At 26.8% G+C, this 24,750-nt stretch overlaps 1 protein-coding gene across 6 annotated transcripts in view; it reads right to left on the bottom strand.

Moving 5' to 3' along the window:
- The window catches only part of l(2)gd1 (lethal (2) giant discs 1), a 37,528-nt gene that overhangs the window by 6,080 nt on the left and 6,698 nt on the right, over nucleotides 1–24,750 (bottom strand). For 3 of the 6 annotated variants that reach the window (XM_016061291.4, XM_071188282.2, XM_071188283.2), the window contains exons 3-14: nucleotides 24,151–24,260; nucleotides 21,752–21,976; nucleotides 19,953–20,052; nucleotides 18,199–18,315; nucleotides 15,589–15,713; nucleotides 13,399–13,471; nucleotides 12,000–12,104; nucleotides 9,514–9,668; nucleotides 8,345–8,417; nucleotides 6,544–6,711; nucleotides 2,191–2,330; nucleotides 722–778 (exon numbers count right to left, since the gene is read on the bottom strand). In XM_016061291.4, coding sequence (XP_015916777.1) covers nucleotides 722–778; nucleotides 2,191–2,330; nucleotides 6,544–6,711; nucleotides 8,345–8,417; nucleotides 9,514–9,668; nucleotides 12,000–12,104; nucleotides 13,399–13,471; nucleotides 15,589–15,713; nucleotides 18,199–18,315; nucleotides 19,953–20,052; nucleotides 21,752–21,976; nucleotides 24,151–24,260 — 1,448 coding nt within the window. Of the gene's footprint in view, nucleotides 1–721; nucleotides 779–2,190; nucleotides 2,331–6,543; nucleotides 6,712–8,344; nucleotides 8,418–9,513; nucleotides 9,669–11,999; nucleotides 12,105–13,398; nucleotides 13,472–15,588; nucleotides 15,714–18,192; nucleotides 18,316–19,952; nucleotides 20,053–21,751; nucleotides 21,977–24,150; nucleotides 24,261–24,750 lie in introns of all 6 variants that reach the window. The other 3 variants (XM_016061289.4, XM_016061292.4, XM_043055270.3) reach the window with 1 other exon arrangement.

Below are 24,750 nucleotides of genomic sequence, written 5' to 3'. Positions count from 1 at the left end.
AATGAACCAAAACATATACATTTATCGTTTCTTTTGCTTTAAATTTTCTATTTCAATTTTTTTTTTTGGCTTTAAATCCAAGTAAAAAAATTTTTTTTAACATTATTTTTTCTTTTTTATGAACTGCAAATGAATTCACTGATATTGCAATCTAATTTTTGCTTTTCTTACACTAGGGACAATCTTTGACGCCCCCAGTGGGTGAGAGATAGTGCTTCGCACTCAATTTTATTAATAACAGTAGATGAACTATAGGAATTTATGATTTTTTTGATAAACAATGACGTGCAAAATTTCTTATGTATTAACATGCTCTTTTAAACTGAATTTTACTACACATTTGGTTTGGCTTATATAGATCATATCTGATATGAACAAGTTTTTACTTCAATAAGTTATTTATTTCCTTCTGCTAATTTGTAATGTTTTTCATTTCCATTATTCTGTATGTTTTTGTATGCTGAAAATAAAGCTCCAATGTAACATTGCAACTTGTAAGCTCTACTTAATTATTGTAATAATATTTGTGCGTTTTAATGTTGGCATTTATCATTTACAAAAATTCATATAAAAATGAAATCCTAATATACCAATTCTAGCATTTAATAGATAAAAAATACAACTAATGCAATCTATAAATCAATCACAGTTATGTTTAAAAAGAACATTTTTCCAACTATGGAAAACATTTTTTTACGAAATTATTGTTCAAAATCATTACCTGTGTTGTATCAATTGGTAAACCCATTTTAACAGCTTCAATCATACTATCAAAGCCCTATTTAAAAAAAAAAAACGATTTATTATAATTCATGGAATCAATGAAAGCGAACAAAATTATATAGAATTATAACACAAATAAAATTTTAAGGGAAGAAAATTCACCAACTTTAATATAATTAAAATTTAATAATTCTAGAAACATTTAATCCAGATAATAATTGTATGGCAATGATGAAGAAGATTGTCTCTTTATTTCTCTACCTTCATTAGACATTTAGACACTGAGGAAGGTTCTTGTTAATAGAACTGAAACTATAGTTGGTCAATTTATCATTATTTTCATTTGTGTTTTATTCATGTTGTCTTTTTGCTTTAATCTACATAGCACAAAACTTTCTTTTGTTGCACAGTATCATTACATCTAATACTTGTATACATTGCTCCTTGGCTCCCCAAAAACAAAATACCATCACTTAATATTCCTCTTTAAAATTCCACAATATTTTAGAATTGATATTCTTATGGCTTTGAATTAAATATACCTTGGCAATGTGTGATTCATAATTTACTTTAATGTAAGTCAAGATTAATAAATCACTTTAATTAGAATCATTATGTGTGCTTCAGCTTAATTTGAATACTGATGTGTGATTCATAAATCATTTTAATGTGAATTGCGATATGTGATTCATCAATCATGTGATGTATCATGGAGAATAAAATCACAAATCAGTAGTATTAAACTTAACCTATGAGAAGTAATAACACCAACGATAACAACGGTTTAAACACCAACGATACAAAAATTAATTACCACTATTAATAGAATTAAAAGAACTAATTGTTGAGTATTGTAGACAAGAAAATGAAAATGTCGAAATAAAGTTAACACACCAAATAAATTTAAAATTTGAAGAAACAATGCATATAAAAAAAAAATGAAATGAAACTTGTGTACAAAAAGTTAAATTATTAACAAGAAATTCTAACAATAATAAACTTCAGTCAATGAACCAAAGCATGAATAAGTGAAGAGACATATAGCTTGAAAAGAAAATTTACTTCTTTCTTTCACCCTTATATTTTATTTATCTTTATCGATCAAAAAAGCTCATAAAAATCAAATTTCCCTCAAAATTTCTAAAGAATTTCTAATTCAAAAACACTAAAAATTGCACCAGTCCTTGATTGCTTTGGCACATAAAAAGAAAAAAAAAGACTGGAATTTTGGTTCTTTATCAGTACACAATTACTTTGGCAATATATAGCCAAAATGTGAATTTGCGTTAATGAACTTAATAACTATTTAGTATGATATTTTTTTTTAAAAATATTTATTTTCAAAATATATAAGAATGTAAATCAACACATGTAAATCTGGAAGTTATAATTAAAAATTTTCATTTGGCTTTCAATGCTAAAACAAATTAAAGCATAGATTAATAAATAAATAACATTATAATTAACCTTCATCATTTTCAGGTATTCTTTTGCTTGTTGAATATTGCCTTCTTGCTTTGAAGAAATAGCAGCTTCCCTGAACAATTTTTGTCTTTCTAACAGAAATTCTAACTGCTTTTCACCAGTAAATGTTGTTGTTCTTTGAACTGTAAAAAAAATCAATGAAAAGTAATAAGTTTCTGAAAATATTATTAATTCTAATGCCAGTTGCCAATCTAGCAAGCCTACTTGGTGAAACCAAGTGTCTTTAAGGCAGAGGGTGCGTTTCTTGTTTTTCAGTGGTGCAATCTATGACCAAGAATACTATTTTAGTCACACACATGTGACAACCCGCTTATAAGTGGGCCCCATTCATTCAATCACAAATCGTAATTTTGACCTGAACAGGAGAACGATCAATCTCCAATTCAGTTCCCCCAGAGGTATGATTTGTATTGAGAACAGAGAGGACTTAGTGACCCGACAAATGTAAGGTGCATCAGTCACCATTTACTACATGGGAATCTTCGGCCGTCAGAGATTGAACTCACGGCTACTTGAACATGGGCTCAACGTCTTCAAGAACTTAATAATATTTATAATGATATGTTTCGAATTTTTTTTAAACTATTGTTTTCAAAATATATAAGAATATAAATCATAATTAGATCTGGAAGATATAATCAAAATTTTTAGTTGGCATTAAATGTTAAAACAAATTAGTGCACATATTAATAAAAAAATTTACATTATAATTAAACTTCATCATTTTCAGGTATTATTTTGCTTATTGAATACTGCCTTCTTATTTGAAACAATAACAATCTTTGTCAAAATAACAAAATCCCTAAAGAATCTTTGTCTTTCTACTGTAAAAAAATCAATGTAGAGTAGTAATAAGTTTTTGAAAATGATGTTGTTTCTAATGCCACTTGCCAATCCAGCAAGCATATTTGGTGAAACCAAACATATTTAAGGCAGAAGATGTGTATCTTGTTTTTCAGCGGTGCCATCTATTGCCAAGAAAATTACCACAGCCACACACGTCACAATCCGTTTATAAAGCGGACCTATTCATTCAGCCACAGATCATAATTTTGACTTGAACCAAAGAACGATCAATCTCCAATTCAGTAAACCTAGAGATATTTCTTATGGGAATATGGAGGACTTTGTCACCAGACAAATTTAACTTGCACCAATCACCATTTACTACACGGAAATCCTTGGCCAGTGGATATCGAACTCATGACCTTTTGGATATGGGCACAACGTCTTACCAACCAGGCTATCCCTGCCTCAGTTTTTTCAAATATATATAATTAATATTGCCTAAATCTATTTATTAAAACTCTTAGGATGTTGCATTTTTTTCCGCCTATATAATAAATACATAGTTAAAAAGGTAAGCTACTTTGTATGAGCAAATTCTAAAAATAAAATTAATGCTGTCCTGTCAACTTAGTAATGGATGAAGAAATATCCCACTGAAATGTTACAACTAAATATATTATACCTTTCTAGATAAAGCCTTTGTTGTCTTTGTTATTTACATATGAAAATGAAAACATGGTAGGAAAAAAAAACAGATAAATTATTAGACTCATAATCGTGAGTTTATGAAATATGAAGATGCTGATCAAGGATTCATTTTGCAGCAATTCCTGAGAATTTGGTCTTTCTTGTTATCTAAGTATTTTATTATGAACTTTGACTCTGCTACAGTTAAATTTTTATAATGTTATTAAATAAATTTGACTGTGTGACTACAAACGTTGAAACTAATGAGTTAAAATGCTATTTATTTTAATGCTGCTAAAGTAGAACTTATCAATATTTTGAATATTTCACACTTAAAATTTGATATGAAAAATATATTTCTTCATTTACTTTGTTGTACATGTGTTGACAATGAATAAAATTATGCTGGTTCATGTATTCTCAAAAAAAAAAAATATAGAACATGAACACTTTATATTCTTATATGAACTTAATATGAACAAATAATCTATGCGTTCATAATTTGATTCAAATGTGCAGATAATTAATTAAAAAGCTGCTTATTATATTGCAGCCTTAGTGAATATTACACATATTACACCTTAAATGTTTTTGTTCTTCTTATCACTCATGGATATGTCAGACAAGCATAAACTTCAATCCCTTATTTATTTGTAACGGATATTCTTCTTCTGTTAAACCCATCCACTCATCCTGAAGGCAAGCAAGCTATAAACAAATTGCAGCAAACAGCTCCAAAAATGTCCTTCAGTCATCATCATCTTTTGTTAGTAAATTTATTTAATCTACTTTTGAGAAATACATCATCAATCACATCATTTTGAGAAATAAATCAATTGCAAATTACAAACTATCTTAGTTACATAATAGATCACTGTAAATATCTTATGCAATATCAACTGCAACATGAAACTGAACATTCTATAAGTACACGCAATTGCAGGAAAATAAACGTAATGACATTAAAATACGATATCGGTATGCTCAACAAAGAAATGTTGAAGAATCAAGATGTTTTAATAAAAATTCGTATTTTGGTTAGTCTTTATCAGACAATGTACCTCCATTTCTAGATGTTACAATCAGTAATGAATGTATAAACTCAGTTGCTTGCTTATTTTGTTTCCTGCAGAGCATGACAGAACGAAGTTCAACTGTGGTCATTACAAAAAAGTAGACTTCGCCAGTATTGAATACTCAGATATATTGATACTCAGAGAATATTGAAAGAACTTTTACTTGAAATTCATTCTGATGTGATTATTTTTTCACAGTTGATCCAACACTACTACATTTGCAACCTCAGCTTTTTCTGTGATAGATGAAAAAAAATCTTTTTTAAGGGTATCACTTGCATCACTTTTAAAAGTGATGGCAATGTCTGGAGAACAACAAGCGTGATACCAACTAATAAACAACAGCACAGATTTGCCTATTGTCAAATAGAATTTCTGATAAATCTGTTGGGTCTGTTCTATGTTATTATGGAGTGGAACTGCGCTATTATGAATAATGATTCTCAAAAAAACCATGAATGGTCTCATGATCTCATAGAACAGTTCTGAGAATACTTCAGATGTTGTTAGACTTGGAAAGATTAGATTCATATGCTGTTAGACTTCCTAGCATACTTTCAGGTCCTAGATCAATGCAATAGCATTCTCAAAACACAATGGTGTTGTCAAGAAAAATGGGAAAAGCTGATTTATTCATAACCTTTGCTGTAAATCCTCAATGGACAAAATTTTAAGATTTTTTGCATAGTCAAGGGATTGATATTAATGCAAATGTTGTTCTTCATATAGTTGATATGACATTTCACTGCCAAATGGTAGTAAACCATATCAACCATAAAATAAAATTGTTAAAAGAAATTGCCTCAGAGAAAGTGCTTGGAAAAATGTTTGGTAATATGTGTAATTGAAAGGTTCCACAGGTAAAAGGAAAAAGGAGTTAGTAGAAAATTCCATTGTAATGCTATCACAAATTGAAGATATATTTGGAACATAAGCTTCTGATGCATCATAATCAAGTTCTATTGTTTTGCAAAGAAAATGTTGGTAGAAATAATTAATACAAGTTATTATAAAGCAACCATATGTGACAGAGATGACACTAAATAGGATTTATGCTTAATTTTCAACCTGAATAATCAGTAAAAGTCAATGTTGCAGGTTTGTCGGAGGTACTTAAACCTAAGTTCGAAACTGTAGTAACTCTTATTAGAAACCCTGGTGTTGTTGAGGGTTATACAATTAAACAAAATTAATTAAGCAAAAATTCTTTTTTTGTGTGTGAATGGCAGGTGATACTTTTGTAGTTATATCAAGAATCACTCTATATAGAAGAGATAGTAAAAACTTGTTTGTACTTATGGTTTGTTTTACACTGAACACAATTACTTGTTCAATTAGCTTTAGTCAAGACCTTTAATAAGTAACAGGGTAAATTTTTTTAACAAAATTGGTTATTATATAGATCAGAACAAACCAATCATTAAACATGGTCAATTACGCATTGCCCTTTCAAGCTGCCCCACTTAAAATAGTATAGAAGTTCAAATCACTGCTACTAAAATAAGTTTATAAATCAAATAAGTTAAAATGAAAAAAATAAGTATAGCAGACATGAAAATTTTACTAAAAGTCACTCTTAATTTTCTGAACAACTTTTCATACACTTTTTCTATTTAATCAGCAAGAAAATTTCAAGAAATAAGCAAAGAATAAATATAAGAAAATGAGTAAAATAATAATTCTCATTTGTACACTAGTTTAGAGGCCATTGATTATTGCAATTGATAACTGTTACTATCAATTTATCAACTAAAATATTAAGAACATTGAAAGAAGACCATACCTTTTGGCTTTCGTACAGGAACTTGCGGAGCAGTAGCTTTTTTAGTTGGAACAACCGGATTAGGGGCAGCACTTGCTTTAGCTGCTGGAGTCGATTTTGGTTCTTTAGGCTTGTCTTCAGTAGATGGGGTACTTGCACTATTGCCTTCAACAGGAAATGGACCAAAACCTAAAATTTAAGACAATATGATAATTTGTTTACATATTTATACACCAAACAGTTTAAATTTCATTTCTCAAACTTTTATTAAATAACTTGGGATGCTACAAAGAACCAGATTTAAAAAAATAGAATTAAAAAAATTTTTTTAAATCATATGGTTAATAGATGAATGGTATTTTCTTAATGACAAATTTGAATCACATTTAATTTTCTTAATATAAGTAAAGGGTCCCTAGATTCAAACTTTTTTTAAAATCTTGTCTCGAATTATTATTGAATTTCATAAAACAAATCTAGAGTGCTGAAAATTTAAACAGTATAAAATAAGACTACAATATAAAATCTAAAATACTTTATACAATTAGTAGATGGTCCTTAATATGGGACAAACTCCCACGATTATAATATCACTATTAATTTTAATTTTTATCCCATCAAATAAGAACAAAAATTTTGAAATATTGAAGCTATGTCTTAGTTGACTGCTAACCCCTACAATTTCGTTCCAGCGAGCTTCTCATTCTTTTTTCTCAAGTTTTAGATTATACCCCAATTATTATATCTTGTTATTTTTCATACTTTATTTTAATTATATTAAAGACTACATCCTTTGTTGTTTATAGCTCCCCAATCCTTGGAGCTTAACAATTTATTTCTCAACATAAATTAGAAATTTAAATAAAGTAAGATATGTTATACACAATATCGTTTTTTGTTTTTGAAATAAAATAAGAGAAAATGAATTTTCCTAAATATACCGAATGGCCAAGCAAAATTTGCAGAATAGTAAAATTGCTTGGGAGGTCACAAGGATATCCTGTGACCTCCAATTTTGGTGTCCCTGATGATAATGAATATTTATTGGTTTCCACAAAATACAAAATTTTCTTAAAAAATGGAACCTATGTACTATTATTATTCGTCTACTATAATTTTGTTTTATTTCAATGAATAAATTTCTCATTTGCTTGTGCATACGCTCTGTGCTGTAATGAAATAATAAATATGATAAAAAGCAAGTTTGAAGTTTAATTTCATAAGATTAATGGGGAATGCTATAATAACTAATTGTAACTCTTTTTTGTAACTGAACACATAATAAAAAAAAACTCATAACCAATCTTTCATTTTTTATAATTTATATAGCCTTAACCTAAAAATAATGTTATTATATAAAATTGATTATTTTCTATCAAAATCAGATCCTTAATATATTTAAATGAACTATTTTATTAATAAAATTCAATGAAGAACGTGTATCCCTTCAGGTTCAACAGGAAATACCATGTTGGAGTTCAGCTCTATTTTCTTTCTTTAATTTTGAACATTACAGTGAATATTTATCTCTCAACACACTACGTAATTTTTCATTTATTTGCTTTCAAAGATAAATGCTGCTTATTTTTTAGCATACAGAATAAGGATTTCAAAAACAATTTAAATTATTTCGATCACTTGAAAACTTTTTGCATTTATGGCTCCAAAATAACATTTTTATTTAACATTACACAATTTCATGCTTGGGTTATTTAAATTTTGCTTGTATAAATATATGCATATAATTCTTTTTGTTTTGTATGTTAACTACAATATAGTACAAAATAAACTATTTCATAAGGCAAAATTCATAGAGCATTACCTGGAGGACAAGGAAGATCATCATAATCTACTTTTCGTCCAGCTTTGTAGTTTTTAATAGCAGTTTCATAAGACTGTAATTGATAGAAATAATTGATATGCAATTCAGAAAAATAACTTAAATATTTACAAGAATTTAAACATAGAAAACAATTCACTTGGCATAAAATAAAACAAAAATTTGAAACTTTTCTAGAATACATACTTATAAGACTAAGAATGTCTTAAGATGTCCTAGGATTAGGGTCAGTGAATATTTATATCGCAGTTAAAAATAAATAGTATTATATAAATCGGCTATAAAAATGATAAAAACAATATATTCATGGGGCTTTTCATCTCTAAATTGTCTGCATTATTTTCATTACAATACTTACAGAAATGGTTTGACTCTCTCTATACAACAAATATAAAGGGAAAAAAAACATCTCACCTATCATGTTTATTTATTAAAATGTAAAATGCATTAGAAATTCATGAACTTGTAGCAATGCTTCACAAAACAACCTAGTCTTTTGAGGCTTGTGATCAACTTTACTTGAGTAACATAACACACTACAGGGTAGACTGGCAGTTACAATGTAAAATCATTAAAATTGTTATATTTTCTCTTTAATTACCTACTGATCCTCTTCGTGTCAAGTAGCACATAAGACACTCTCTTTAATAAAAAGTGACCTAGATATGTTCTCAATTAGAGCACTCAGACTATAGAAACATGTAACTCTCGCATACAAGTATAAATAGCAGCGGCACAAGTGTAACAGCTATACTCATATTCTTTTAAGTCACTGTTAGATCAACTAAGCCATATTCATAGTTCAGATATAACTTGATAAATTACAACTCAATTATAGGGCAATTTTCCAACATTAAAGCACAGAAATAAATTGGCAACAATCATATGTTGTCTCAAAAGGCCAACAGCCTTCCACTCGGATTACTCATTCTATTCGCTGGAGTAAGAGTATTGTCGAAATGCTTCATAAAGAAACCTAATTTTTCGAGACCAGGTAACCAATTTTAGTTAAATAACAGGAAGCATTGCTCAGAAAATAAGTTATATTTTAAGTTTTGTCCTGAATTTTGCTACAGACTCTTCGCAATAATGCGGAAGAAAAATTGCAGGAAAATAACAAAACAGGGTAAGAGAAACTAAATTTCAATTACTTTTACAATTCTATCCAAACGCCGAACTTTACCACTATTTCCTTCAGACTGAGCTGCTTCTTTAGTAGATTTATATTTTTCTAAGCGTTGTTGAAGACATTCCAATATTGAAGATGGAGCAGGAGGAGCAGAAAATATGGCAGGTTGTTCCTCATCTATTTATAACAAAAAGAATATTAGTTATAAACTGTATTAAATATGGTTTGACAAGCAAAGAAATATAAAGATGTCATTATTGCAAATCTTCATTGACCAAAGTCAGAATTGGTTATAGATTAGTCAAAACTACATAAAAATCTAATTAATGAAAACATAGAGGGACAACAAGGAGAGAAAAAGTTTTACATTTATTTTAATTAATCTAAAAAATTCAAACTACAATAAATAATAACAGCTTGGATGTTTGCTAAAAACACATTCAAAATGTTTAAAAAAGGGTCCTATTGGTGGCGATATAGAGTGTCAAACGTGTCACAAATTTTTTGGCAATAGACCACAGGTCTTCCAGCAACAATCTGTGTCAGATAGCTTAAGTAACTCAACATTATTGAAGTGTCTAGCACACACACTCATCTGAAAAACTGACCATATGTTGTTCATGGGATTAAGTACCATTAACTTGAGGATGTTCAGTCTATATGCTTCTTGACTGATTTTGGCCCCCTGGTCTATGAAAATGAGGAGTATTTTAAAACTGTTTAAACTCTGTTCCAAATTATGATCATCTATGTATTTTGGAGGTGCTTAATAGAGGCAGAGGTACTAAAAGTATCAGCCCAATCAGATCCTGTCATATTTGTAGTAATGTGCCTGTTTCATGGTGAATACCTTCTTGTCTTAAAAGAGGATTTACTTCCATTTCTGAATTTAAGCCAGACAATTAAACAAAAGCATCTTTGGAATCGCACATGCTTGTCCTTCTTTGTAAGGAGCTGAACTTTTTGTGGTTTGAGCTCCCTTTTCCTCACCAATTCATGATTTACTGCAGTCTCACGTGATGTGTCCCATGGGGACTCGTAAATTTTCTTTCACTAGCTTTTTGATGATTTTGCAGTTCTGAGAAATATTGAGAGTACTTTCTTTAATGTCCAGAATGTTCATGTTTGTGGTCAAGCAATTTGAAACCCTTTTAACAGTTCAGAGAGGTACAATGGAAATCAATTGATTTCACACTGATTTTTTTCTTGAGGAAAAAGCACCAGAATAGCAGAACGTTTGTTAAGAATTCTAAAGAGCAAGTGAACAACATCAAATAAAAAAAATACTAATATAAAAAAGTGTACAGACTTTAATAAAGTAAAAATTTTTTTACTGGACTCAAAGAAAAAATTGTTTTAGGGTGCAGTTTAGTTTAACTCCTTTATTTGTTGTCGTGTATACATTCAACATTTGAGGTTCACTCAAAATTTTTTCCAGTGATAAGGAACTGAAGCAGAAATTTTTAAAACAAATAGAATTTATATAAAACTAAGAACATATGTGTACATAACCCTCTATATAGCTGTTTAAATTATTCTTATGTATTAGTGGAAATTCTTATTTTAAATTCTAATTCATTAAAATATTAATACATTACTATTGTAACCACTATAAAACATAATTTCTGACCTTACCAAAATTCTAAAGGAGTTGGAGAGTATGCTCTGTATTATGTAACAAACAATAAATATTACTGCCCCACCTAACTCTAGGCATCCAGGAAATTTTATTGAATCTGTAAAATCATTGCTACAATATGACAACAGGCTAACAACAAATAATATGATACATCAAGTTTACTCTAAGACTGCAGACTAGATGAACATAAATAATAATAAATGGTGAAATAAACAGCACAGAGAACAATGAATCAAAATATACACAAAAAGTATGAAAATCAAATCAGCACAATAACTGGAATTGTAATATTAGTGGTAAGTTATACAGAATTAATTATCTTTTTAACAATTTTTTTTTTCTTATTTATTTTAAATTTTATTCCTTTTTAACCCTTTTCCTTTAATATTTTGATAACATTTAGTACATACATAATATAATATTAATATAATTAAAAGCAAATAAGCATTTCAAGTTACTTGTATTCATCTTAAAACACTCATTCTCTGATAATATAAACTAACCAAAATCTGTTAAATTAAAAATAAAAATTCTTAAAGTCTAAAATTAGTGCAAGGCTAGAATAAAATTAAGTAGAAATTAAAATTTAAAGTGGAATTGGCCATTCCTGCTCTGTCTTATACTAATAAAATAGTTATCTTTACATGTAAAATTTAAAACATCAGAAATACTACTTATGCTTATGATTCATTAATAACTAATGAGCAAAATAATGATTACAAAATTACAAATTAAGCATCAATTGCATAATTTTAAAGCCTTCCTCACCACACATTATAAATTAAAAAGCCTCAAAATATGCTATACATTCTTATTCAAAATACTCACATGTAAATAAATACTTATTTTCAAAGGACATAGATGCATACCATTCTCTGCAGCAGCTAATGCTGCAATTTCCATAGCTGATGAATTTTGCACTTGATCTTCAGTTTTCTTTGAAGGAATAGCTCCAGAAGTAATAGTTTTGCTACCTAAATTAAACAAAACTATTTATAGTATAAAAATATTTAAAAGTAAGGTTTTTAAAATTTTCATGAAAATTGCTGAAAAGATTATTAATTTAATGAAAGTTAACATATTTGGTCATGACAAAAAAGATCAGCTATTTTAGAGTTATTTAATCAACTAACTTAATAAATAACTCTAAGCAAGAGTTGTTTAGAGTTTTTTGTGCCTGCACTAAATCACACAAAAGTTAAGACTTTCTAATGAGATCACTTAGGTCAGAATGGGAAAGTAAAATTAGAAAACTTGCGACCCATTGCTGAAAATTATTATTATTTGTTATACTCTTTTACTCTTGTATTCTACTTTTACTATTATTTGCTAGTTTTTTTTATTTATTTAGTTATAATAAAATTATAATAAGGGCTTGTTGAACTTTTTATCCGCACCTTGAATACGAGGAAGATGATGGATAAGATAAGAATTTCATAAAAACATAAAATTAGATGGAGAAGTAAAGATATTAAAATAGTTTGAAGTAGCTGTGCTTTGAAGTAAATGTGTGTTATACAACTTTTAAAATGTCATTACAGTTTTTCTCAAAATATACGCAATATTTGTATAAGATATGCGATTTTTGATATCCCGAACAACTTAAATCTCACACACATTGGCTATTTCACTTATTTTCATCTATGTTTTTATATCTGTAGACACAGGTTCACATCTGTCGGCATATTGTGTCCACAGTTGCGACAAAAACATGGTTTTCTGAATTTAAGCACTGGTGAGTATATAACTAAAATTTGAAAACTGATAAACAATTCTTAAATATTTGATGCTATAAATACATTTTGATTTATTTAATTAACTTGCCTAATTATATGGATTCTATAATGTCTAGTGACATGAATACACATCACAAAAAATAACTAAAAGCTTTAAAGCAAATGTAGTGATACATAATACATAAACTATATTTAAAAAGGAATCAAGCTTTCAACTTAAATCTATAAGTTTTGATCCTAACCTTTCAGGAGGCATAACACATAAAATTTTCCAACATAGTAATAATAGATTCCATGCAAATAACTTAGAAGTATAAAAAGTTTCTATAAAAATAATAAATTTATTGACTTACTGTCACAAAGGACAAATAGAATAATAACCAATAATACTAATCAATATAAAAAATTATCACATTTAAAAATTTGCAAAACAGGTTATTTAGAATATCTTCAATATTTAAAATAATCTTAATTAAAAATAAAATAAAAACTTCATGTAGTAATATATATAATTATTTTAAAATAAAAATACCTATTGGAGGGGGTAAATTTGATAAGTCAACAGGTTGATTGGCATTAGCTGCTTCTATAACTGCATCAAATCCCTAAAAAATGTAGAAAGTTTTTAGTATTCAATTAAATATAATGAAATTATAATTTAGTCAAAGATATGTAAAAAAATATATTAAACTAAAAGTAGTTAATGTAGTCTATGTTCAATATTGCAACTTTTGAGGTCCAAACAAAAATGGATGTCATAGCACGAGTTCACTATGTCGTGAGCATACAAAACTATATCAAATATTTACTCAAAACTCGAAATACAGGACTTATTTTGGTATGAACATTATTCTTCAATCTCCTTCTACCAAAATTTTTAATTTTGGTGCTAAACATGGGGCATTATGCTATTTAACAAAAATGACTGCTTGTTATTAGCATTAGTCCAAAAAGCTGCTAATCAAAAATAAAATCAAGAAGAAAGTAATAAATACCAAGTGTTTTAACTCTAAAATAAATAAATTTTTGTTGCACTTCACAAAAAGAGTAAAAATGAAAATCTTTAACTTGAAACATGAACATCTTTAAACATGAAAAAAATTATTAATGAATTTATTGAACCACTGGCAAATAAATATACAAATATTATGAATGCATATTTGACACACTAATTTTCCAGATTAAGATGCAGTATGCTTTTCAAATTCTCAATAATGAAAATTCATCAACCATAGAGCCATATTTTCTAACATTTGAGTTTTGTTCAAAATATATTTATAACTGGTTATGAGTGAAAGCCGACATTTTTAAAACAAGTAGAATTCTTAAAAAATATCCGTCAAGATTTCTCAGTATACCCAATGCTCTATCTGATCTTTAATATAGCTGTTTAAATTATTCATATGTAGTGATGTTTAAAATATTTTAAATTCTAATTTATTAAAATATCAATAAATTACTTTTCTTACCACTAGATAAATTATTTTCTGAAACTAGGTAAATTCTTTAATAGTTGGAAGGTATGCATAAAGCATGTTTAGGACTACCTAGGATAAGAATAGGTGGTCCCGTCAATCTTTCTTCATTTAAAGAAATTTCAAAAAAATCTACGTTTATTGAGCAATAACATATAGTGATTTACAAATAGTGACAAATAGTGATATAGTGACAAATAGTGATATAGTGACAAATAGTGATATAGTGACAAATAGTGATTTGAATCATTTCCTTGAGACTATCTCTATTTGTTGCTTAATTTTCTATGGTAAAATACTTCTTTGGAAACTGCAAGAATGCTTAACCTGCTTCTGGAATAATTTATCAGAAATTTAAAAAAAATTTGCTATATTGAAATGAATTGTTCAATTTGGACGTTTAAATGGACATTAAAAGAACATTACGTCTACAGAATAGCAAATTGAGCTATATATATCAGTCTTTGTAAGGAAAGAATCACAGTAAAGGAGGGTTGTACTAAAGAGAATACAGAGTACTTACAATTTTTTAATAATTTTAAATTATTATGGATGATATAACACTGTATGGAGTTCCATTTTGATAGGCATGCTCAGGTTGTTTCTTATAATGCCATTTTTAAAGTCTTTTTAGTTTTGTTGTAATTCAGGTTTATTATAATGCCAAAAAAAGCATTTAAAAATTGTCAAGATCATTTCATTCCAGAATAAATAAAAATATAATTGTCATTTAATAAAAATAATTAAAGGACTAAAAAGTATAATATTAACTTTTTTATCATTGTTGATCAAAATATTTTTTTCCAGGGGTAGTATATATATTTTGCTTTAAGTAAAAAATTCTTAATGCATTCATATCAATTTAAAAAAGAAGTTTATTGACACAAGAGTGAAAGCCACATCTCAGCAAGTGGTGTTATGAGTTAAGTTAGACCTAAAAATTAGAAGTTCCTTTAAATCATATTAAAAATATCTGAATTTTCAAAACCCTATAGAAATGTGTCGTGCCTGAAACATGATAAAAAAAATAACTTGGACTTGCAATACAATTAACACAAATATAACATGTCAAAAGTGATTACTATTTTCACGATTCATAAGTCACATATTATTATATTGTATTTAAAAGATCGGGATTTTAAGAAACAAGTGGAAATCTGACAATAAGCACCAAAAACACAATTGAAAAGTCACTTGGCTTAACTATGAAATGTACTCAAATAAAGACAAACACAAATAAATCTTACTTTAGCAGTTCTCATGTATTCCATTGCTAATTCTTTATTCCCAGCTTTTTTAGCATTTAAAGCAGCCATTTTATACTCATTTTTCCTGGACATCAACAATGCAGTCAGAGATGAAGGAACATGACCTAAGAAATAATTAATTTTAAATTATTCCTTTTAACATAAAATAATTTAAATTACTTAAAGATGAAAACTAAAACAAATTTGCACTCATTACAACATCAGCGAAATTTTTGTGATAGTTTTGAAAACAAAGTCAACAGGAAAAAATAAACAATAGAGGGGGTGGAAAAAATAATGGAAAATTTTTTACAATATTAAATTTTTTTCATATTTCTCAAAAAATACTTAAAGAATCATTTTATAACTTTAGAAGTGTTTAGATCGTGCAATTTCTCAAACTTATCAATGAAGTTTAAAGCTTTCAGTGGTTTGAGGAACCAACAATAAATTACAAAGGAAAATAGTATTTTCAAACACGCTATGTTTAAAAATGCAGCAACAAATTTGCAACTTGTAATAATTATGTTGGTTATTATTTGCAATAATTGCACAAAATTCTGTAAGCCTAGCTGAAAGATTTAAAAAGTTATGGAAATTTTTATAGAAACTAATTTTTTGCGTTTTACAGTTTTTTGCAATATTCAATAAAATTTACCAAATATTTTACAGCAATTTAAAATTAATTACAAAATTTTTGCTTTAAAATCTGAAAAAATTCATTGAAAACTGAGCAATATAAGGCAGTTCTTTTATTCTGTGCAAAGGAAGAAAAAATTGAATTTCTTGTTTCATAATTTTGTAGTGAATCATATTTAGCAACTAATGAAAAAAAAAAACAATTAGAATATCTTAAAAATTTAAAAAGTTTCAAGTTTTGCACTTATTAATGGAAACTCAAAATGATAAGGGGTTTTCTACAAATATTATTTTGTATCATAAGACAAACTTAAATAAAAATTATAATTCCTCGTAAAAAAGTTCGTAAAAAATGATAATTCCTTGTAATAAGCGTTCGTACACTGAAATATGATTGTATAAGGAAACAAAACATACGAAAGAAAAGATACTTTCATGGAAGATCAGTCCCAACAATGGCGGCATCATTTTTAATAAATCTTGTTTAATAACACAAATAAAATTTGTGAAAAACTCTTCAACATTTTGAGCTTTCTTTTTAGAAGTACAAAAACTACTTAGAAAATTGATTGAAACTTTTTAAATTTTTAAGACATTCAAATCAGACTTTTTTTTATTAGTTCCAAAATACAATTCACTATAAATTTTAAAAAAAAAAAAAAAAAAAAAAAAAAATTCCCACACAATCATAGTAGCTACTTTAATTACTCATATCTTGCCCAGTTTTAAAGAAATTTTTCTCAAATTTTAAAATAATAATATTACAATTAATATTAAATTGCTCCAAAAATATTTTTTAGTTTTATTAAATATTTCTAAAGTTAGAGAAAAAAAATGTAAGACGAAAAAATTAGTTTTTTATAAAAATGTTCATATCTTAGTAAATATTTAAGCTAGGTTTACAGAATTTTGTGCAATTATTGCATATAATAATCAAAATAATAGTTACAAGTTACAAATTTACTAAGAACATAATTTTACATGGCAAAATACAAAAAGTGAGCAAAATTGGTCGAATAGTTCATGAGAAATAGAATTTTGAAAAAGACATATTTTTAAAATTCGATTTCTCTCAAATTTCCTACTTTACTATGAAAAATTACAATCTTTAAAATGATGCAGAAAATTGTATACCTTACAATTCAAACATTTTTCGACCATCCTTAATTAAAATAATAAAAATTAATAAATATTTACTTAAAGTTATTTTTTGCGAGGAATTATCCTTGGATAAACAAATTCTATAATTGAGTGAAAAATGTTTTAATTGAACAAACATTTTTTAATTCGCTTAAAAAATTCTTGAGATATAACAAAATAGACAAAAAAGTAAAATTAACTTTAACGAGTCCTAACTTTCAAATGCTCTCCTAACCAAACTATTTTGACAATATTTCCCAGATTGCTTTGAGGATCAGAAGTCCAAATTTGTCCAAAAAAAAATTTTTTTACTCAGAGAAAGTAGGTTTTTATGTCTGATTTTGTAACTTTAAATATTGTCTGCACTTATTAATTTGCATATTTGAGATCACCCCCTTAAGCCATTATGATTGAGTCCTAGATCCTGAAAATCTGAACGCTCTTATCTCCTATTCATTCCCCTTCCTCTTATAGAGGCAGTAAAAATTTGATACAGCAGATGAAATGAGATCCCGACACAGCTGTGTGACTGAATTTGTGTAAACTTGGTTAAGTGGTAATTGAGAGGGAGAGTTCTTTTGGTACTATATGTGTGTTGATATTTCAGTGAAATTTAAAAAGAGGAAACAATTACTGATGATTGATTAGTAGATTTTTGAAAGTTCCAATCTATTTTTGTAAAAAAAAAAGAAAAAAATCTGATTCTGATTAGAGCTTTCCAGTTAGTTGAAATCCACAGTCATGATTTTAGTGTAAATATTGTTTGTAAAGGGATTCCATGAATGCCCTCTATGTATGTATATAGGAAAGAATAAAATCTGCAACCTTTACCACTAGTATCCATTTCAGATAATGGCTCAGGCAGAGGTTTTGCTTCGGTATTTGGCTTAGGTTCAGCAGCATCATTCACAGTTTTTGGCATTTCTATTGTAGACTGATTCTCAGGTCCTAAGTTAAAAAAAGTTATAATTGATAAAAAACATGAAAAACATAAAATTTCCTTCATAAATAAAATAAGAGAATAATATTTGGTTTATTCAATCTAAAATTTTTAAAAAAATGTATAGATAAACCAAAGTAAAGACCAGTATAAAATGCAGCATAAATGACGAACATCTGCAAATTATCTTGGGTTTTGCACTTTATGTTCGATTATTGTTGCTAAAATAGCTACTCTTCCCTGCTTGCTAAAGTATCTGAGCTAAGCAATTAAGTGCTTCAGAACTTTTCAATGTTTGCTGTAATTTCTTAATTATAAATTGCTCCTTAGTTAAACAGCTTGATCAAGAATACAAACAGATTAGATATATCATATGATTAGATATAAAAAAAAGTAAAGTATCTTAAGTTGATATTATTTAATGGACTTTCGTAAAAAAAAATTCTTTTTTATATTTATTTTAATTGTTTCAGGTATAAGTTGATATAAAATATTCATATTAAATTATTAAACTAGACTACAAATAATCATTATCTCTGTTAAATTTTGTTGATATATATTTTTAAAAAAGAAGGAAATTATAAATTAGAAAGTTATATATTAGAAATATTAGAGAATATTAGAAAGTTTTTTGACAAAATGACTAAACAAATTACTTCTAAAACAAATCTAATCAATTTAGAGAACTCAATTTGCTGAAAAATTATTTCCCCTTAAATAGCTTATATAAAGTCATCTTAAATAGCTAATACAGCTAAAATAGTTTATATGATTAAATATTTCTCACCTATTTAGAATGAAATTTAGTTTAAACAATTTTTATAAAACTAAATTTTACATAAACATTTAATATTTTAATGAAAAGAAAACTATTGGAGTTTTTGAAGATTCAATTTGCAATTTTAAATACTTAATCAATTTTATAAATACAAAATAAAAATACAGTCTAAATATAACATAAATATACAATCATAAATGAATGAATATATTTAATACAAACATTTGATTATCTTCAAAGAAGTAAATTTATATTAAATACCCTTAATATCCAAGGATTTTGGTCAGAATTTATTTGTAATATTATTTTTCAATTTGCTCTCAATTTTAAAATTAGGAATTCAGAAAGAAACAATTTCTTTAATTCAGGGTATGAGTAAATGAATAAAATAATAAAATGTGAATAAAAACGATAGCAAATAAATTGCAAAACTGATAATAAAACAATTTCAGTTAAAACTAATTAATAATTAAATAAAATAAAAGATAACAAATGAGCACTTTTATACTTCATTAAAATAAAATAAAAATGCCTTTAAGCTGAGTGTTCCAGAAAAAGTCTCTAGAGTTTGTTATTTATGCCCACCACTTCATGATTCTTCAGAAAATAAACTAAATGAACACAAAACTTAAATGATTAAAATATTTTTCTAAGTAGTTTTGAGTAACTACTACTATTTTGCACTTTCTCTTAAGAAGAGTGGCTAAATCCAAAACTTCCTGGTATACACCACAGCAAATACCGGTTATAAACAAAGAATTAGGTAAAATAGTTGGTTTTTCAATTATTTATTTGCATCTACTGCAGTCTTTTTCAAATAGCAACTATTTAAATGACCATTTTAAAGGTGAAAAGTTTGTCACTTACGTTTTGCAGCTGACGCTTTTGGAATGCTAACAACAGGTGGAACATCTTCTTGATTGACAACACCGCCTCCTTTAGCCACTTTGATCATGCTCTCTAAAGTCTGAAAATTTAGATAATAAATATTTCAAGCAATTTAGTCTAATAAAAATATGTAAATTTAAAAAATCTATAAATAACATAAATCCTACTTTACATTTACAACCAGTCTCAATTTACATTCTATAAATCAAAATCTGATAGCTAGAGTACCTGAACTCAAATGCACTTAATCTTAAAAAAAAGTTTTCAATGACTTGTAATAGTTTTATGTAACATTAATTTAATTGCTAAAAATATGATTTTCTTAGGAAGAGAGTAAGCATTAAAACGAATTATCAAATTCTCTAAATGAAAAAAATGTAAGAGACTTTAAATACAGTGGAAAGTTCAGTTTCCAAAATCGTCACGAATTTAGCAAGTCTGGAAAATAAATTATTCGGAACAACAGATCTACAATGTAAACAAACATAAATTTATTTCTGGTGAAAAATTTTAATTAATATTTTTGGTTGTTTTTGATTAAGAGTGAATTATTCTAAAAATAAACTGCTGTTAATAAGTTAAATATATATATATATATATATATATATATATATATATATATATATATATATATATATATATAAGAATATAGTAGAAGCCTGCGTACCTGGAATCGGACTAATTAGAAAGCTTGTGTACAAAAAAGATTTTTATAGCAGGCCTTAAAAAATGAATTAACTAGGAATTATCAACTTTTATAGAAAAGCTGCTTTTTAGTTTCCAAAATAAACTAATAAATAGAAGAAAAAACATATGTAAACAAATCTAATTCCTTAAATAAATTCCTCATTTTCTTTTAAAGATAATTTGATTATTGCTTTATTTCTAAAATAATTGTTTAGCAATAAGAAATATTAATTCTTTTCTTAGCTCTTTCTCTTCTGAACTGTTTTCAAAAAGGTTAATCTAAAAAGTTTCTTTCCATTAAAAAAATTATTTTCAATAATTAATAAAATAATATCTCTATAATATGCATTACTCTCATGACACAGTTGTGATTGAAGTACTTGCATCATTTTTTTTTGGCACCAAGTAAGATAAATAATTTTTAAAAATGTGCATTACTTTTTAATTTCTTTTAATCAAATTTAATATGCATTAGTTTTTTTTAATACTCTCAGTTCCGCAGTATAATACTGCAGACTTTTGTAACAGGCATAAAAAAAACTAATTAAGAAAGAATAATGAAATTGTATACTAATAAAGATATATTTTAATACTTATGTGAACTTTTAATTTTTTAGCTTTCTTTATACCTCCAGCATTTTGCAATTTTTTCTAGGAGGACTCTCTCTCAAAGCTAGAATAATGAAAAAGAATTAAACTGCCTATTTTTTAAAACTTCTTGACTTTTCATAATTTGAAATCTGACATAAGCAATGAGAAAAGTAGTCGCTGAAACCAGTAAAGGTCTTTTACAGAAGCTTAAAAAGTGACATTTTTTTTTTAAAATAAAAGAAAAATGGATATCTTTACAAAAATATTATTTTTAAAAAATAAAAATAATCTCGTTAAAAGCAATATATCTTAACTAATTTGAGACTCAAGACTTAGTTCTTACAATAATTTGTGCATCAGTATTTGGTGATAAAAAAAAGTTTCTAACTTTAAACCTATAATTTTTGGGATTTTCTTACATAGTAAAATTACTTGAACAATAATAACTAGATGAGAAAGATTGCATGAAAAATAAAATAAAATAAGAAATTAAATTTTACTTTAACAGCCCTCCCATAGCGCCGAACTTTTGAGTTATCACCCATTTCTTTAGCAGCTTGAATAGCATCATTATATAACTTTAATCTGTCTTGTAGTTCTTGTAAAATAGCGTTTCCAGAAGTTTCTTTGGAAATAGAAGTTCTTTTTTCATCATGACTTATAGGTGGTTCTTCAGGCATATCAGCACATTCTTCTTCATCAGGTGAAAGCTTCTGTAGCTCTTTCTGCGAAAAAAAAAAATGAAACAATCATAGAGTAGAAAAGATAGAAGCCTTAACATTTGCTGAACATTTTAAAGAAGAGTTAAGTAAAACACAGGGAGATTGTTCATGAATTTATGAATAATAGTTCCAACGCACAATTCCAAAAAAATTACTTAACTGTCGAGTTAAGCTAACGGTTGTTTAATTGAGATTTGTTTTCCTATTTGTGTTTTCAACTTAAAGTTATTTAACATTTAGTGAGAAAAGCATTTTTGTGCTCAAAGTTTTCAGTAAAAGGATAAGGCCAATTTATAGTTACAAAGTTTTCGCTCATCACAATATTTTTTCTAGTTTTTTCTTCCTTTTTTATAATCATTTATTAATTATTATAAAGCTATCTGGTATGAATAAAACTATAGTATGTAAGAGATAAAGAAATTTATAGAAACATAGAAAACATATATAAGCCTTTTACTCTGCTTTTCTGAAAGTTTTTTTTTAGTATTATAGTAGAAGATCTTTATAATGCGCACCTTGAAATATGAAGCTCTGCATGTAATAGAGTTTTGCATTGTACAGATTATTTAATGAAAAATGAATTCAATGATAAACCTTTATTATTTTTAACTGATTTCAAAACCTACGTAACATGATTTTACAAGTAATATTTTGCAAAATCATTGAAACGTTGTAAATTGTTGGAGGGGATAACCTCTCACTCTCCGGGAGATATATGCTCATGCAGAAAGTAATAGAGATATTTTTGAAGTTACCTTGTTAAGCAACATCGGTATAGTTGAAATTGAAATGTAGACTTCAAAAAAAAAAAGCTTGAGAATACTTTTAAGAATACTTTAAAATATATTGCTTTTTAGTATCTATACTTGTAATTTGATTTTTTTCAGAAATTCTTTAATAGTTTGCATGATCGAAAGTTGAATTTAAATCAGTAACTTGGTATGATGGGAGTGAATTGAATTTGCTAAAAACTTTTTCTCTCTCTTTGGCTAATGTTTTTTGTCACAGATTAGCCAAATTGTAAAGGTTATTTAAAAGCCATTGAGAACACTGCTTTACCCATGAAAGATAGCAATTTTAGTCCTGAACATATCAATCTTAAAATGCTTCAAATAAATTTTTATATACAAATACTACACAAATATGTAAATAGGTGATTATTATTTAATTGAAAAAAATTGCAAATTTATAAAACATTCAAACTAATGACAAAAAAAATTTCAACTTTGGTTTGCTTAGCTTTTTAAATTGTAACTTCTTAGCAAATTATCAAATAATGTAAAAAGTTAATAGTGTCAGAAATTTTTTAATTACAATTTTCATTGTTCAGACCTACAAAGTTAGTGTGGTTCATAGAGAAAAGTGGTTTCTAAAATTCTGTGACATAGATTTTATACATTTAGCAATGATTAGAGGGCTATATACAACGACTAATGCAATAGTATATTTTTGGTTAAAAAATCATCTTTTTGGGATCAAATAAAAAAAGTGGAAACAAATATACAGCATTGATTCCATAAAAAATTTAATTAATAACAAAATTACCATTCATGTAGAAATCTCTGTCTTATTTCAATCAAAAATTTGCCGCATCACATATTTTATTAAAATACAAGTTTCAAAAATAATAAAAAGAGCACTACTTATGAGTGGATGATTTTCCAAATGTTTGTGGAATTACTTTTCATATTATAAATTTAACACATTTTTTTTGCAAGTGAGCAATCCTGGATAAAGACTACAATTTTGAAATGTTTTCTTTGAGTCTCATTTTCTTGAAATTAAGTTCCTACCATACAATTCTGAATAAAAAAAAACTTGCAATAGCCCGTAAATGAAAATTCTAGCAGAAAAAAGGGCTTGTTGGTAAAGAAGGCAAAATCTTCTCCATATTAAAATTTTGAAAAAAATGTCGAAATTTAAATTTTAGATTTGTGAAACACAGTAAAAAAAATTTCAGAAAATTTGTCATTTGATTTGCCATCTTGATATTAACGGAGCTCTATTAATTAGAAGAAAAATGCCATGTCTGTTTAAGTTAGCTTCTACTAACTTAAATTTGAACATTGAACTAAAATTTGAACAAATAAGAACTGTAATTTAATAAATAATCTTTACAAACTTTTTCATTGCTGAAATTCACTATTATAAATAAACAATAAGAGAAAAATTATTACCAATAAGTCTTCATTTGCCAAAAGATCCTCATCGTCTTCGTCATCCTCGTCTTCATCATCTTTTAAGCAATCTGCTGCAAGTCTTTCAATATCTAATGCTGGGGGAGGTGCTAGAAAATAATAAGATTCACAACTTAAAAGTAAAATTAGAATACTTTGAAAATGCTTCAAAAGTAGCCTATTGACCTAAAGAAAATAAATGCAGAAAATTGGTAATAGGATAAACATTTAATAAATAAAGAATTTCAGAACTATGTATTAAACAGAAAATGAAACAAAATAATTTTTTTTTTTAAATGATTTTATAATATTGTTATGATTGTTGTAGCGTAAAATTATTTTCTACATATATAAGAATTTTTTATCACTTTATTTTTTTTAATTATTCACTTAATGGCCTATCACTGTCGTACAATAGGATCTTCATATCTTAAATAGGGTAATTTTATGTAAAAAAAAAAACTAATTCACTTTAAAAAATGTAAAAAACATGAAACGCTTGCAAAAAATGTAATAAACATGCATATGACATGTAATAAAAAATATGATATTGAAAACTACATAAAATTCTAAATAAAATAAAAATTAGAAACAAGCTAT

This window comes from Parasteatoda tepidariorum, chromosome 12 (assembly GCF_982258835.1).
Source record: "Parasteatoda tepidariorum strain Cologne lab strain chromosome 12, Ptep-v5.0, whole genome shotgun sequence".
Taxonomy (NCBI): domain Eukaryota; kingdom Metazoa; phylum Arthropoda; class Arachnida; order Araneae; family Theridiidae; genus Parasteatoda; species Parasteatoda tepidariorum.
This window is presented reverse-complemented; position numbering and strand designations above follow the sequence as displayed.